Here is a 13,882-nt window from a genome sequence, read left to right on the forward strand (position 1 = left end):
AGAAAGAAAGAAAGAAAGAAAGAAAGAAAGAAAGAAAGAAAGAAAGAAAGAAAGAAAGAAAGAAAGAAAGAAAGAAAGAAAGAAAGAAAGAAAGAAAGAAAGAAAGAAAAGAGACAACAAGAGGCTAAGCCACCTCATCCACACTGAGGATGGGCGGGAGGGCAGCCCAGCTCTACAAGGAATTTCCCTCCCTTTTAGGGCTTAGATCTGCTACAGTCCTCCTTCCTATCTAGAAACAGGAGCAGAGACTGAATAGGACCAGGTGCCAGGCTCAGTTCACAAGCCTTTACCTGCACTAACTCATCTAAACTCCATCCCATCACCCTGGGTAGGCACCATCATCCCATTTTAGAGATAAAAAAGGCAAAGTAAGTTGCTCAGAAGAAGTGATGAGTATGGGCTGTACAGAGTGTGGGAGATTTGAAGGGTGCTGTGCGAAACAGTGGACGGAGCCGGGCAGGATTGGGGTGGGGGTCGGAGGGAAGACGAGAGGAAACCTGGATTTGTCCTAGCTCTACTGCAGCTGTATGTCCTTAACCAAGTCACCTGACTTCTCTGAACCTTGGTGTTTTCATCCAAAAATGGACTCAGCGGGTCCGAAGGTCTCTGTGCCCCAGCATTCTCTAGTTCCATTCTAAATGGATGATTCGGGGCCCAAAATCATGTGCTCGGGCCCCATATACAGCCACGGAAGGGCCAAGACTGTCTGGAAGAGCACCCCCCAACCCCAACATCACCCTCCCTATCCCCATCTCTACTGGGCTAGGGCAGGCACAGACCACAGAAACTCAGCAGGGAGCGAGGCTTTGCCTAGCTGCAGTTCCGGGTTCCTCTCCAGGAAGAGTGCCAGGATCCCCAGAGTACTGGCTTTGGAGGGGAAGGAGCCAAACTGGGGTGGGGGGTGGTGCGTCAAGGAAAAGGAGCATTTCTCCTTAAAGGCGCGGGGTCCTGTGATCCTGCTCCCCTGGCCCCTGAGACTTGGGCTTCTGGCATTTACACTCTCTGATGCCCAGCGGGCCCTGAGGGGAAGCTGCTTCAAACCTGAGAACTCTAAAAGCTGATTATCCATGTCCAGCTTCTTGCCCTGGGAAAGGGAAGAGAAGGAAAGCAGAAACCAGACAAGGGCAGTGACCACAGTCATTTTTCAAAGAAATGCCAGAACTTAATGACTCTCCAGCTATTGCATGATAGAATATTCCCGGTTTAATACCCAACAGAGCTAAATTGTGCCCAGCCTTGCTTCTCATCTCCCGAGTCCCCTCTCACCCTCCCTCCCATGTCTGCTTGCCCCCTCTCCCACCATTGCTTCCAGTTCTTCCCTAAACCCTCCTCCCTCTCCCTCCCCCCTGTGTTCCACCTGAGCTGACCCTGTTGGATTCTGCCTGTGCCTTCTCACCCCACCGCCAGCGCCACGGGCACTTCCCAGAGGAGCCTGTGTACCGTGCTCTGGCTCCAGCTTGGCAGGGGCTGCACCTGGAGGAACTGGGTGAGGCCCTGGGGGAGAGTGGGCTGTCGGGCCCCTCGTCAGCTGTGCCTGCTTCTCTCCCACAGAGTCTGTGCCGATGGCCGTCATCATCGGGGTGGCCGTAGGAGCTGGCGTGGCCTTCCTCGTCCTCATGGCAACCATTGTGGCCTTCTGCTGTGCCCGCTCCCAGAGAAGTACGGGGGTGGGGGGGAGACCCGGGATCTCAGGGAGGGGGACAGAGAAAAAGGCCAGGCTTAGGCTGCCCCGGAGAGCAAGTAGGCATGAGTGCAGGGAGCAGGGGCCCTAACGGTGCTGTGAGCCTCGGGGCCGGGGTGGGGGTCATATGCATCTCTGCATGTGCAGTGCTTTGCGGGTGTCTGGCACACAGTGGGCACTCCAATGAGAGTGAACTGGATGAAAGTGAACTTCACCCGACAGGGCAGTCAGCCAGCACTCTGGATCGAACACATGTAGCCATACGGAACTCTAGAAATCGGGGAGGGAAGGGTCCATCTTTGCCCTCCAAGATCCGCCAGGCTAACCAGAAAAGCAGGTTACCCATACATGCGAGAAAAAAAAAAAAAAAAAAAAAGCATTCAAGGAATCACTGTGCAGACTTTCAAAGGTCTTTAGTCATTAGCAATAAAATCATGGTGTTCGTGCCCCCTCGAAGATCGTGTATGTCTGGAGTTTCCACCCTGGGCATAATGCTGACGTTGTACTCACGGACACATGAAACGGGATGGCAGAGCAGAGGTGAAAACAATGGAGGCACAGTCCTCCAGCGCCCCCTCTCCTACCACGCGAGCTTGGACAGGCCACGACTGTTCCCAGCCTGAGTGTCCTCATGTGTAATAGTGAGGGGTTGGATGATGTGACTTATGTGACCCCACCCAGTTCTAATATTCTGTGAGTGTAAGGTGCAAAATGAATAATCAGAGTAAGCCCGCTCCCTCCACCATGCGGCAGCCTTCAGGTATGGAAAGAAAGCTGGGTCTTCCGCTTAAGTCTCTTCCACTCCAAGCCTTGGCTGTCTTGACTGCCCCCAATCATGTGGTCTCGGGACCTCCCTCACCACCCTCTCAGTAGAAATTATGCGGAAGCAGATTTTCACCAGGATTTTCCAACAGCTCTCCAACTATAGATTGGCTGCCTCCTCTGGAAGTTTTAAAGTCTCCGTAATGGAAGCACTGACACAGTAGCTGGGATGGAAACTCCAGGCATACGCAATCTTCCAGAGTGCACAAACGCCCCACCACATGTCAGGGATGTTTCTGCTTTGGGCAGTTGGTTGAACATTAAGGTCCCAAGAGTCAGATTTATGATTCTCTAAACGGAGAGATCAGAGCCTGGTACAGTAGGTCAGAGAAGACTTCTAGAAGGAGGTGAGAACTTAGTAGGATGAAAGGATCTAGCTCTATAAGGTGGACAAATGAATAGAGACAACACCTTGAGCCACGGGAGCGGCAGTGACAGGCTGAGATGCATGTGACTAAGAGCTAACAGAGAAAGAGCTCTGAGGCCCTAACAGCCCTCAGCACATGCAGACAGGTGTTCTGAGTGGGCAGGGGGTAGAGAAGCTGCTGAGTTCAGGGGCTGGAGGGTAAACTCTGGAGGGCGACAGGGGTGGCAGGGGCTTGACTACTCAGGCCCTAATGCTTGAGGATGCCGACTGAATTTGTCATCTACACTTTCCTATTTTATGTCCAGATCTCAAAGGTGTTGTGTCAGCCAAGAATGATATCCGAGTGGAGATTGTCCACAAGGAGCCTGCCTCTGGCCGGGAGGCCGAGGAACACCCCACCATCAAGCAGCTGATGGTGAGAATGCTAACTTACCCCCACCCACCCCGACCTCTGTGCCCTGAAAGTCCTGGACTGGAGGCCTCCTGAAGCCCTAGACACGTCCGTGAAGCAGAGCATCAGTCAAGATGTGCCCTTCCCCCTATGAGAGGCCAGGTCAACCGAGAATGATCCTGTGCCTGTTATACTGCACTTGGCGTTCTAGGAGACTCAAAGACATCTAAGATGCAATCCCAGCTTTCAGGGAACCTGCCCGTTCAGTAGAGAGAGAAGACATGCATAAATAGCCGTAATGTGTTGTTATATAACATATAATTCTACATACATACACACATAGATAACACAGACACTCAGCACAAGCCCTGCCCTGCTACCCCCCAAAAAGTCTGCGAGAGGAATAGATTCCTATTCCAGAAATGGCTTGCTTACTGTAAGCAAACTCAACTTCTTCAGCAGCCCCAAGTCTGCTCTTCCTCTTTCTGACCCCCATTAATGAGCCATAACCCATCCAGCTGTCTAAACAGAATCCTGAAACACTGCTAGAAAATTCTTGTGCACACTCTGTCCTGGTGATGATACTCTGAAGGGGGAAAGAGCATGGGCTGCTCTGTGCCTCAGTCTCCTCATCTAAGAAAATGGGATGAAAGTAAGAGCACGCACGCCACGGTGAGGGCTAGAGCCCGTGGAGCACAAGTGCTCGAGAGATGTTTGCCGTTTGTGTTGCTCACAAATCACCTGTTTCCTTATCTTTCTCCTCTTAGATGTTGAGCAAGCTGCCTTATTCATCCCACGTCTCCAGAGCCTTCCAGTCCCTGGAAGGTGCTCACTAATGCTTATTACATTGAGCTGAGGTTTTCCTTGGCTGCTCTTTTTCTACCCGATTGATTTTGGGGGGTCCCCTCAATGCCACTTCAAAAGATTCTTCAAATGGGTGCCTTGCCTCTGCTCCACTGTTTCTCCATTAGCTCAGTTCTCCTTGTGGCTCCCTGGACAGTCACAGCAGCCTCCTAAGTGGTCTCACCATTCTGATTTTTCACCACTTTGCTCAGTCCCTCTCCAGAGTCCCACAAAAAGTCCCCTTCTAAAACATAACCTGCCCCTGTGACTATCCCACTGAAAATCCTCGCTGGTTCCCCATGTCTGCTGGAGAAAGTCCCAGACAAGTATGTTGTTAGGCTCTTCACGGCGCAGTGGCTGCCAACATTGCCAGCTCCACCTTCCTGCCAAATGCTTGGGGCCCTCTAGACACCCCCAAAGAATTGCAATTCCCAGGCTTCGTGTCTTCTAGACCTTGGAGGTTTTGCACAGGCTGTCTCTCTGCTTGTCGAATTGGTCACTTGAATTTCACATTCTCCTGTGAGAATCAGCTCAAATGTCATCTCCTCTATAATTTTCCAAGCTTGTCCCCCCACTGCTGGCAGAGCTATGCACTGTCCTGCTTTTCCCAAACGCTTTGCATGTGCCTCCTTTACAGCGTATTGCTCTAATTACATGTCAGTTCCCCCAATTATCCCAGAGTTCCCCAAGGGCAAAGGTCATGTTCTCGAATCTATGCATGTATATTTCCCTGGGGCTAACATAGAGCCTGACGCAGTAGAGCATTTAATCTTACATGGGAGGAGACTGTGGCCTAGACCTCAGAAGGAATGGATGTCTCTAGATGAGGTTCATCAAGCCTATATGGAAGTACCTGGCCCGTCCTTCATCCCAGATGGGACCTTGAATTTCCTCTCATTAAGACATTCTGGTTGCCTCAGACTGTCTCCACACCCCTCAGTCCAAACTCTCAGGAAAGGAGGGGAAGTCGCTCAGTAGTCAGTTAAGAGCAGGGAGGGGTAGGGGGAGGATAATTGAAGCAGAGGGACCTACTGAGGGCTCTGTGGCCAACCCTCCCCTTGGGGAGGCCGTCATTCCCCCACTCCCTTCACACATCCGCTCCACCCCTCTACGGCCCCACGCCGAGGAGAGGCAGGCTTAAAAGCTGAATCCGGTGGGAAAGAAGAACTGCAAACCACATAGAGCCAGAGCATTTACTGGGAAATAAAAAACGCAGCACTGGTGAGGAGAGAACGAGGCGGAAGTCCTTTGGCTGATTCTGTGAGGCTCCAAAATGAGACCAGGAGAGTGAGTCACAAAGGAGAACATGAAAGCGCAAAGAGTGGGTGAGAACCTGGCCAAGATCATGTCATGTACAGAAATGACACATGGCAAGCAGCTATGTGCCACCGGATACCATCTCTGTGGTTATTAAGGTTGATTAATGTACTCGCTGTGTGCCAAGTATGCTTTATTTTTCACCTTAAGTCTATGATTTTCATTCTCAGAAACTTAGAGCGGTGCCACTTCATACATTCATCCAAAACAAACATAACATTTGTAACGGCCCTATTGTAGATCAGGCACTGCACTAAGCACTGGTGAATCGAAAAATTAATAAAACACAATTAAATATGATTCCGATCCCAAAAGCAGCTCGGTCAGTGACCACAATATCCGAGGCACTGTGCCAAGGTTGTTGGGGACCCAAAGAGAAACAAGAAGTGATCCTTACCTTTGAGCTCTTTGGTGTCTGTTACAGAAGGAAACTTGTAGTACATCCAAGTCATCTCTGTGAATAGCAGGTATGGCCTGGGGTCATCGTGACTCCTTCTTAAGGCCTTCATTAAGACTAGCGCTGGGTGACACATGACCCTGCTAGGGCTCCAACTGTGCCCACTGGTCAAGGTTCTATAATTATTTGTCTACAGAACCATCTCCCTGAGAAGCACACCTGTATCTTAACCTGGGTGTGCCTGGTTCTTAGCATAGTTCTTGGCCTGAGGTTCAGTAAATGCTCAACAAATTGAATTGAATCAGCCAAGTGAGAGCTCTGGCAGAGATTTCCTAGGCCAGGGGAAGTAAGTTCAATCTTAGAGACTGCCCCTCACTCACCCATCCCCACCTCCCATATCTCTCTCTGTCTCTCAGGATGAATCTCCTCCTGACTCCTTCACTTGCCTTCCATGGGCCAGGAAGTGGGCGGTGGGCAGGGGGTGCAGGGGGAGGCAGAGATGGCAAGCTTCTCTCGAGGTGGTTTCTCCATTTTTTTCCTTGGGGGAAGTGGACATTTAGCCCACTTCCTCCCCACTAAGCAGCCATTTGGGGGTTGCAGATGGACCGGAGTGAATTCCAACAAGACTCAGTCCTAAAGCAGCTGGAGGTCCTCAAAGAAGAGGAGAAGGAGTTTCAGAACCTGAAGGTAGGAGTGGCCACAGACGGTAGGACCCGGCATGGAATCTGGTCTTCGGCTGGGATGGCCCGACCCCCATGACAGACAAACAATGACAGCAAATAGAAGAGAAAGGCCAGAGGTCACCTTATCCTCTCCCTAAGATGGAACGCTCCCCTGCAAAGGCACCTGCTGTCCACACTGAAGAGGCGAGAGAGTTACAGTCGGGGTCCCACAGTTCTCCTCTCCCACAACCTTTTCATAGACAAATTTAAAACTAAGTATCCGTGTTCTGGAAAAAAAAGTGAAACAAATAAAATCTGGTTTTCAGATGACCTTGCATTGTGCTGACATAACCAATATACCCAAGAACCCCCTGCTTCCCTTCCTTCAGCGCCGTCCCCTGCCCGCTGCCACCTGAATACCTGCCAGCCCTCTCTTCTAGATGTCCCCGCCAGGCTAACCCTTCTAGCCCCGACGCCCCCGCATTTCTCCTCAGCTGTGCCCTTCTCCTGTCTGACCTCATCCCCCGCCCCCGCGTAAGGTAGGACCAGCTCAGCTTAGGAAGTTCAATCTATGCAGGCTCTGTCCACCTGGTGACACTGCTCTCGCTCTTGTTCCCCACCCCAGGACCCCACCAATGGCTACTACAGCGTCAACACCTTCAAGGAGCACCACTCGACCCCCACCATCTCACTGTCCAGCTGTCAGCCGGACCTGCGTCCCACAGGCAAGCAGCGAGTGCCCACAGGCATGTCCTTCACCAACATCTACAGCACCCTGAGTGGTCAGGGCCGTCTCTACGACTATGGCCAGAGGTTCGTGCTGGGCATGGGCAGCTCTTCCATTGAGCTCTGTGAGCGTGAGTTCCAAAGGGGCTCCCTCAGCGACAGCAGCTCCTTCCTGGACACGCAGTGTGACAGCAGTGTCAGCAGCAGCGGCAAGCAGGATGGCTACGTGCAGTTCGACAAGGCCAGCAAGGCCTCTGCCTCCTCTTCCCACCACTCCCAATCCTCTTCCCAGAACTCCGACCCCAGCCGACCCCTGCAGCGGCGGATGCAGACTCATGTCTGAGGATCCCAGACCTCGGGCAGGGAGGGGAGGAACAGGGGCCATGACACATCTTGGCTCTCCAGATACTATGGGTACTTTGCAGAGGACCCCAGAACTGGCAGCCTCCAGGACAGCCCCAGAGTGCCTCCTCCGAAGACCTGATCAAGCACAAATCTGTGTCCCCAGCTACAATGTGCCAGAGGTGTGGGGTAGGGACGTGTCAGAGGATACAGCTCAGAGCACTGTGCTCCGTGCCGGACGCTCTGGTCCCCGGCCCTTTCCTGGAGGCCCCTCCCTACCTGCTCCTCCCACAGGCACTAGAGGCAGCTATAACTTTGCTTTAATGAAACTGCCATCCACTCTCCAGTCTCCCCATCTGCTCTACCCCTTGCTGCCCATACTCCCTACCCCTGTGCCTGTGCTCCTGTACAACCTTGGGGAGAAAGGGGGTGAAGCACTCCCTTACACCTACACTGAGCTGCCCCAGAGACCCCAGTGCCCTCTGCTGCACAGAGCCCAGACCCTGGAGGCTGAAACCAGAAATGGCCCTGGCCACAGGAATCTCTCTCACCATACTGGCTGGGAGCCCACCCCCAATTTGTTTGGTGTTTTGTGTCCTATATTCTTGCAGTTCTGTCCTTGGACTGGGTGCCTCTGAACTCTGAGTGGGGACTGGCCCAATCAGAGACTGGTGTTCAGGGAAAGGGAGGGAGGGGAACGAGGGGAAGGAAGTGTGAGCACTCGAGGAACACCTCGCCCGACATGCCCCTTGCCAGGCTGTGTGCCTCAGAGCCTCCCCACCCACCCCTTGCTTTGTGTACTCCCCTACAGCACATCAGAGTTAATATATGGAGTGTGAGAGCTTCTCTGGTCATGGGGGAAAGTGTTTCCTGGGAGATGTAGGTTTGAGGGGAATAGAGGTCAGGTCTTTAAGATGGTAAGACTCGCCTTTTCAGCAGACGAGTCTCCTGGGGCCTAGATTCACACCAGGAACGGTGGTCCCGTCTTCAATAAGACTCCGCAGGCTAGAGAGAAAGTATATCGACATTTCACCCCTCCTACTCACCACCTGGGAATAAATATTAGGGCGTTACTCCAACAAATCTGTCCTTTCCTTTTGTTCCTGTGGAGCCATAGGAAGAACCCAAGAGCTCAGAGTGTGCCTTGGGAACCCAAGGTTCTTTGCCCTGCTTTGATTCATTTTTTTCTAGATAATGAAGGCAGTTGATAGCTCTGGTTGTGCTGGCTGTAGCTCCTACAGGCCGACTCCTCTCCTTGTGGATGTACCCAACCCAGAGGGTGTGCAAAAGCAGGACTCACCAACCACCTGACTCATGCCATATGTGGCTTAGTGGCAAAGTGGTCATACTGGGCACTGGAGGGGTAATTCTAGGCTTTTCTCTCAGCAACATTCTACAAGGGAAGCTCCCTTCCTGGGGAGTTCAGGGGAGGAGGCCCTCCTCAAAGAGCCTATGGCACTAAACGCCATTAACACTCTGAGACTCCAATGTTCTAAGGATGGCCTTGCTTGGCTGGGAAGCTCGATGTAGTGATGGCAGCTGGGATGGGGATGGGTAAACAGGGGCAAGTTAGAGGGCTAGCTCAGGAAGTAGGGTTCAAATGGAACTTTTGAGAACCCAAATTGTCCCTACAGTTAAAGTTCCTCTTAAGTTTTAGATCCTTCTCCTCCAATTTTCCCTGTAGTCCGTACTCATCATGAGAGCCTTCATCACAAGTCTACGCTTCTTTCCATACACTGATTCCTTGGATGGCATTCTTTACATCGCCAAAGGGATGTCCTCTTCTACCATATTTCCTATTGCTTCAAAACTCCCCAGTGCCCTATATGTCTTCCTTTGCAGCCTTCAAGCTCAAGAGAGTAGAAACTGATGAGAAATACAAGTGGACATCCCAGTCTCACATCCTGCGCCTAGTACCATTCTGGCCTGGCATAGATGCCAGAGGACTGGCCCCTGAGCATTCGAGGTTAATCTTGACAAGCCTTCTTCTTCCCCCATATGTGTGTTGCCTTTGCCAAAACGGAACAAGTTTCTAAGACTAGATGCAAAATGCCTCGGTGTGCTTAAAAAAGGAAGAGGATGACTTAAGAGGATTTGTCCATTAATTTTTCCTGGTCTTCCCCACCCTGGGGTGGGTGGGAAATCTTCTTAATCCTCACCACAGCCTACTTTGTTCCTTCTCCTGCCACACACACACACACACACACACACACACACACACACAGTTTCCATAACAGGGGGGAGGTACCCATTCTTTCCTGAAACCCAAGGTTATATTCAGAATAACTGGAAGCACAGAGAAGAAAACTGTTCTCTCGTAGAACAGAATGAGCTCATCTCCCTCCTGAGCTTCAGGCACTCCCAGGGTAAGAATGTGGACTGTCATAGAAGAGGAGCGAGAATCTTGACAGGGGCTGAACAGTCAAGACTCTGCCGCCCAGTGCCTAACCCCCTGAGCACACCCTCCAATGCACAAATACAGCAAAGACTTCCAAAGGGATAGGTCACAAGTAAGGCCCTGGTCAAAGAGAATAACACAGAGGGGGAAAACGAGTAGCATCTGGGGGCTTTTGAAATGTTGAGGCATTGAGAAGGAGCCTAGACTGAGCGGTGTGCTTCTCTCAGTTGTCTCCAGCCCTATTTACTTCTTATAAAGGAGAGTGCAAAAAAAAAGCTGGTAAAGGAAGATGTTAAAAAAAAAAAAATATTTAAGGCCATGGGAAGCTCCGAATCTCCCTATAGGTGATTTCAAATTAACTGAAATGAGCCTACATTTGTAATCTTATTTAATCCTCACAATTCTACAAAGTATTACCATTTTCTAGGCAGGGGAATGAGACTTAAAGAAGCCAAAAGACTTGCCCAAGGTCACAGAGCTTTAAGAGATTTAAACACACATGATGTCCTCTGTAAAATCTTTTCATCCTGCAGCACCAACTCAAGGCCTCTTGCATCCTAGAATATGATGAAAACAGCTGGCAGTAAAGGTCATTTGCTAGCACCCACTGGAGTAGGCTGAGCTCCATTAGGAAGGTGGGACTGGCAACCTCCACCTCAAGTCCCCAGATGACCTGGAAAGACCACGGCTCCCTGGGAAACAAAGCTATTCTGTGTATGGAAACATCTCCTCCCCTACCAAGGCCAGTGTCCAGTTTTCTGATAGCTTTACAATTCACTGTTGGCTCCTAGTCCCTGGATGGGAGCCCAGTTTCTAATTCTCAGGATAGCTATCAGTCTGGAAAGGCCAGAGTTATTCCACCATCTCTTCAACTTTCTCGAGATAGGAAATGCTCTTGCTTGAAGAGCTAGAATACATCAAATCCATTTCTGACAGAGCCTATTGAAATAAGTGCTATAAAGTAATTGGCCTTGAAGCTGCCTTTGAGCTTCCAGAGTGGAAAGGACTATGGGAAATTAAAATAAACATGATGGCATCCTTGGGAGATTGCTCATAACAGGAATTGCATTTCTCACTTCCTGTGTGGGGAGGTGTAGACACAGCCTACGGTATTTGCCGTTAAGGAATCAGAATTGAAATCACAAGGTACACACCCTACAAGTTCAATGAGCTCTTTGTAGGTATTACGTGTGGTTTATGCCAGCACCAGAAAAACAGATGAAGGCCATCCTGCAATTAGTTTCTACTCTAAGAAGCTTCCCTATTAAATAAATTCTTTATGAAATAAAAGTATAAATATTTCAATAAAAACTCTTAGATTTTTATTTAAAATACTATTGGTGTGCCTATCTAAAGGAACATAACCATTTAGACATAAAACAATCTCAATTCTATCTTGAATTTTACTTCCCCTTTAAAAGAAGTTTAGAAGCCTCTTCTCCGCATTGCTTTTAGGAGATATGAACCACATACCAGCCATTTGCAGCGTTAGCGTCAAAACTACCTACGATCTTTGAGAATCACTGATAGACCTCTCACCCTGATCTTTACTTCTCATTTCCAGTAAGCCTCCAACCAACCACCCTAACTAGGGCATAAACCGGGAAAAATGAGAAAATTTCAAACTACTCAGTTTTCTAAAAATGAGAATTTGTTTTCCCAGATGAATACATTGTTGTAGTAGGGAGAGGATGACCATCCATTCTTTCCCTAACTGCTATTCTTCCTGGGTCCCTCTCCCCCTCCCATCTAATGGCTAGGTCTCTGACATACACTGAAAGCTGTCATTACTACAAGCCCTGTAGTTTTACTCCTGCCTCAGCCCTCACGTTTAAAAGGCATTTTGTGAACACACACCATTTACAAAATACGTCGTTGATTGTAGTCTGCATCCCTGATGCTGATATATGCCTACCGCTCCACGTTCCCAGATCTCCTCTCTGGGACAGTCCACTGAGGCCACTCACAAGGCTGGGATGTCTCAACCCCTGGGCCAAAAGCATCCCTTAAGCCTAATAATCAGGGAGCCCAGCCATACAAAGGCATCTATCTCCTTCCACTGCTTCTTAACCTCATGGCCCTTGAAAATATTCGGGGATTCTATGAGAACATTCAAAGAATGCTCCTTTATAGCTGTCTTCTTTGTGGTGATTCTAAAGTATTAATGTTCAAAAGACAAGGTAAGTGAAGTCTCAGGAACAAGAATTAGGAGAATTGGGGTCTTAGTAAGTAGAGCTTCTCTGACACCTGTTACCGATGATGTAAGAGGAAGAGACAGGAGCTGAATATACAGATTCTTCTCCCTGAAGGTCACCCCCAAAGACAAGTTCAGGTAGACTAAATTAAAATACCACCTTTGCCTCCTCTGCAAGAAAATTAAAGGGCCAGGGCCTTGATGCTCAAAGACTAGAAAATATATATGTGACACTAATGGACATCGCTCTTGGGAGAAATACTTAAGGAAGAAGGCAGTAGAGATAAAGTGGTAAAAATAAGGATTCTTCTACAGCAGAATTTTCAGGCAAGACCTCCTATCTGACTCTAAATTTCTCTAGCTCTTGTGCCATGCAGGTCTATACCACCGTAACATAAATCTACAGAGGAAGAGAACAGAAATGGAGTCTCCCTCCCAGACTTCAACTTGTACTCTTGTGATTTTTTTTCCTCAAGAGAGAAACACATTTTTAAGCAAGAGAAAACACTCAAGTGTTAAAGTTGGTGATGTATGTAAATAGTGTTTTAGGAAGCCTCAGAATAATAGATGGTTCTGGAATAGCTTAGTTCAACTTCAGTTCCCTAGGGTGATTTCAAGATTTGAGCCTTCTTTCATTCCCTCCACCCAACTCCACCCTCCCTTCCTTGCAAGATTCCTGAGAGGAAGCTGTGCCTCCTTTGAGGGGTGGGTATACTTTAAATTGTTGGTTTTCCCTAGAAACCTGAAATCTGACTCCCAAAGTGCATATTCCCCTAAAATCTTTTGTCAAATCCTCTGTGCTAACCCTCCTAGCTAGTACTATGGTCTCTCCCACCTGCTCCCAGCTCTCTGCAATCCCTTTATAGGAAGAAGTGGTGCGCCCCCCAAATCTGACATCTAATGAGGCTCAAGGTTCATCTCCCTGCCTCATTTCTCTAGTGCAGGATCTCCGAGATTTCTAACAAGAGAGGTAAACTCGTTGAGAAAGAAATGGACAAAAAGGGTATAACTACAGATGTGTGAGTGAGCACACGCAAACACACACACACACACACCCCTCCTTAAATTTTTAAGTTGGAAATATTTCCTGGAACCTTGTCTGGTACAGAACCATGGGAATGCTCGAAACTAACAGTTTTCCGAAGCTGTAATTAAGACATCAAAAAGGTCGGTAAATTTAGAGAAGAGCTTACTGAGGTTGTCCTTCTCAAACTTAGTTTAGGAACCTACTGTGGTATGTCACATGTAATGGAAATAGATAATGTTCCCCAAGAAACCATATTCTCCAAAAACCCCTGAAAGCTTCCGACTTCAACTTGAAAACCACTGCCAGAGAGCAGTATGAACTCACTGTTCATTGTCTGATCACGCAAAGCCTGTATCTGAGTCATTTCGCTAACGTCTTGCCCTAACTTTGCTTTGTGGGTGACTTGAAAACAAAGACTTTTCTGTGGCCAGCCATGTTGGGCATATACTTGGCCCTCCAGCGGTACCTCCGTTTTGTTCTTTCGGTGTTTCCCATTATGCAAGGCAGCTTTCCAATCTAATATTTATATCATACTTTACAGTCTACACAATGTTCTTACAGCCATACTCCCATCAGATCCTTAAAACCTCACGGTGCGATGGGCATGCAGAATCACTGTTTCACAGCTGGAGGAGCAGAGGTTTACTCGGCTGATTACATGACAGCAGGGAGTTGAACCCACGCGATCCAACAGGGCGTTTAAGTTGTGTGCACT

The 13,882-nt window shown here is 49.1% G+C and overlaps 1 protein-coding gene across 2 annotated transcripts in view; it reads left to right on the plus strand.

Moving 5' to 3' along the window:
• Nucleotides 1-11,440, plus strand: part of KIRREL3 (kirre like nephrin family adhesion molecule 3) — a 525,648-nt gene extending 514,208 nt beyond the window's left edge. The window contains exons 14-17 of one of the 2 annotated variants that reach the window (XM_039872733.1): nucleotides 1,552-1,659; nucleotides 3,176-3,285; nucleotides 6,419-6,505; nucleotides 7,106-11,440. In XM_039872733.1, the coding sequence (XP_039728667.1) occupies nucleotides 1,552-1,659; nucleotides 3,176-3,285; nucleotides 6,419-6,505; nucleotides 7,106-7,549 (749 nt within the window). In that variant the 3' untranslated portion in view covers nucleotides 7,550-11,440. The remainder of the gene's footprint in view (nucleotides 1-1,551; nucleotides 1,660-3,175; nucleotides 3,286-6,418; nucleotides 6,506-7,105) is intronic. The other variant, XM_039872734.1, reaches the window with a different exon arrangement.
• Nucleotides 11,441-13,882: the final 2,442 nt, after the last annotated feature.

This window comes from Pteropus medius, unplaced genomic scaffold (genome assembly GCF_902729225.1).
Source record: "Pteropus medius unplaced genomic scaffold, Ma_sr-lr_union100, whole genome shotgun sequence".
Taxonomy (NCBI): Eukaryota; Metazoa; Chordata; class Mammalia; order Chiroptera; family Pteropodidae; genus Pteropus; species Pteropus medius.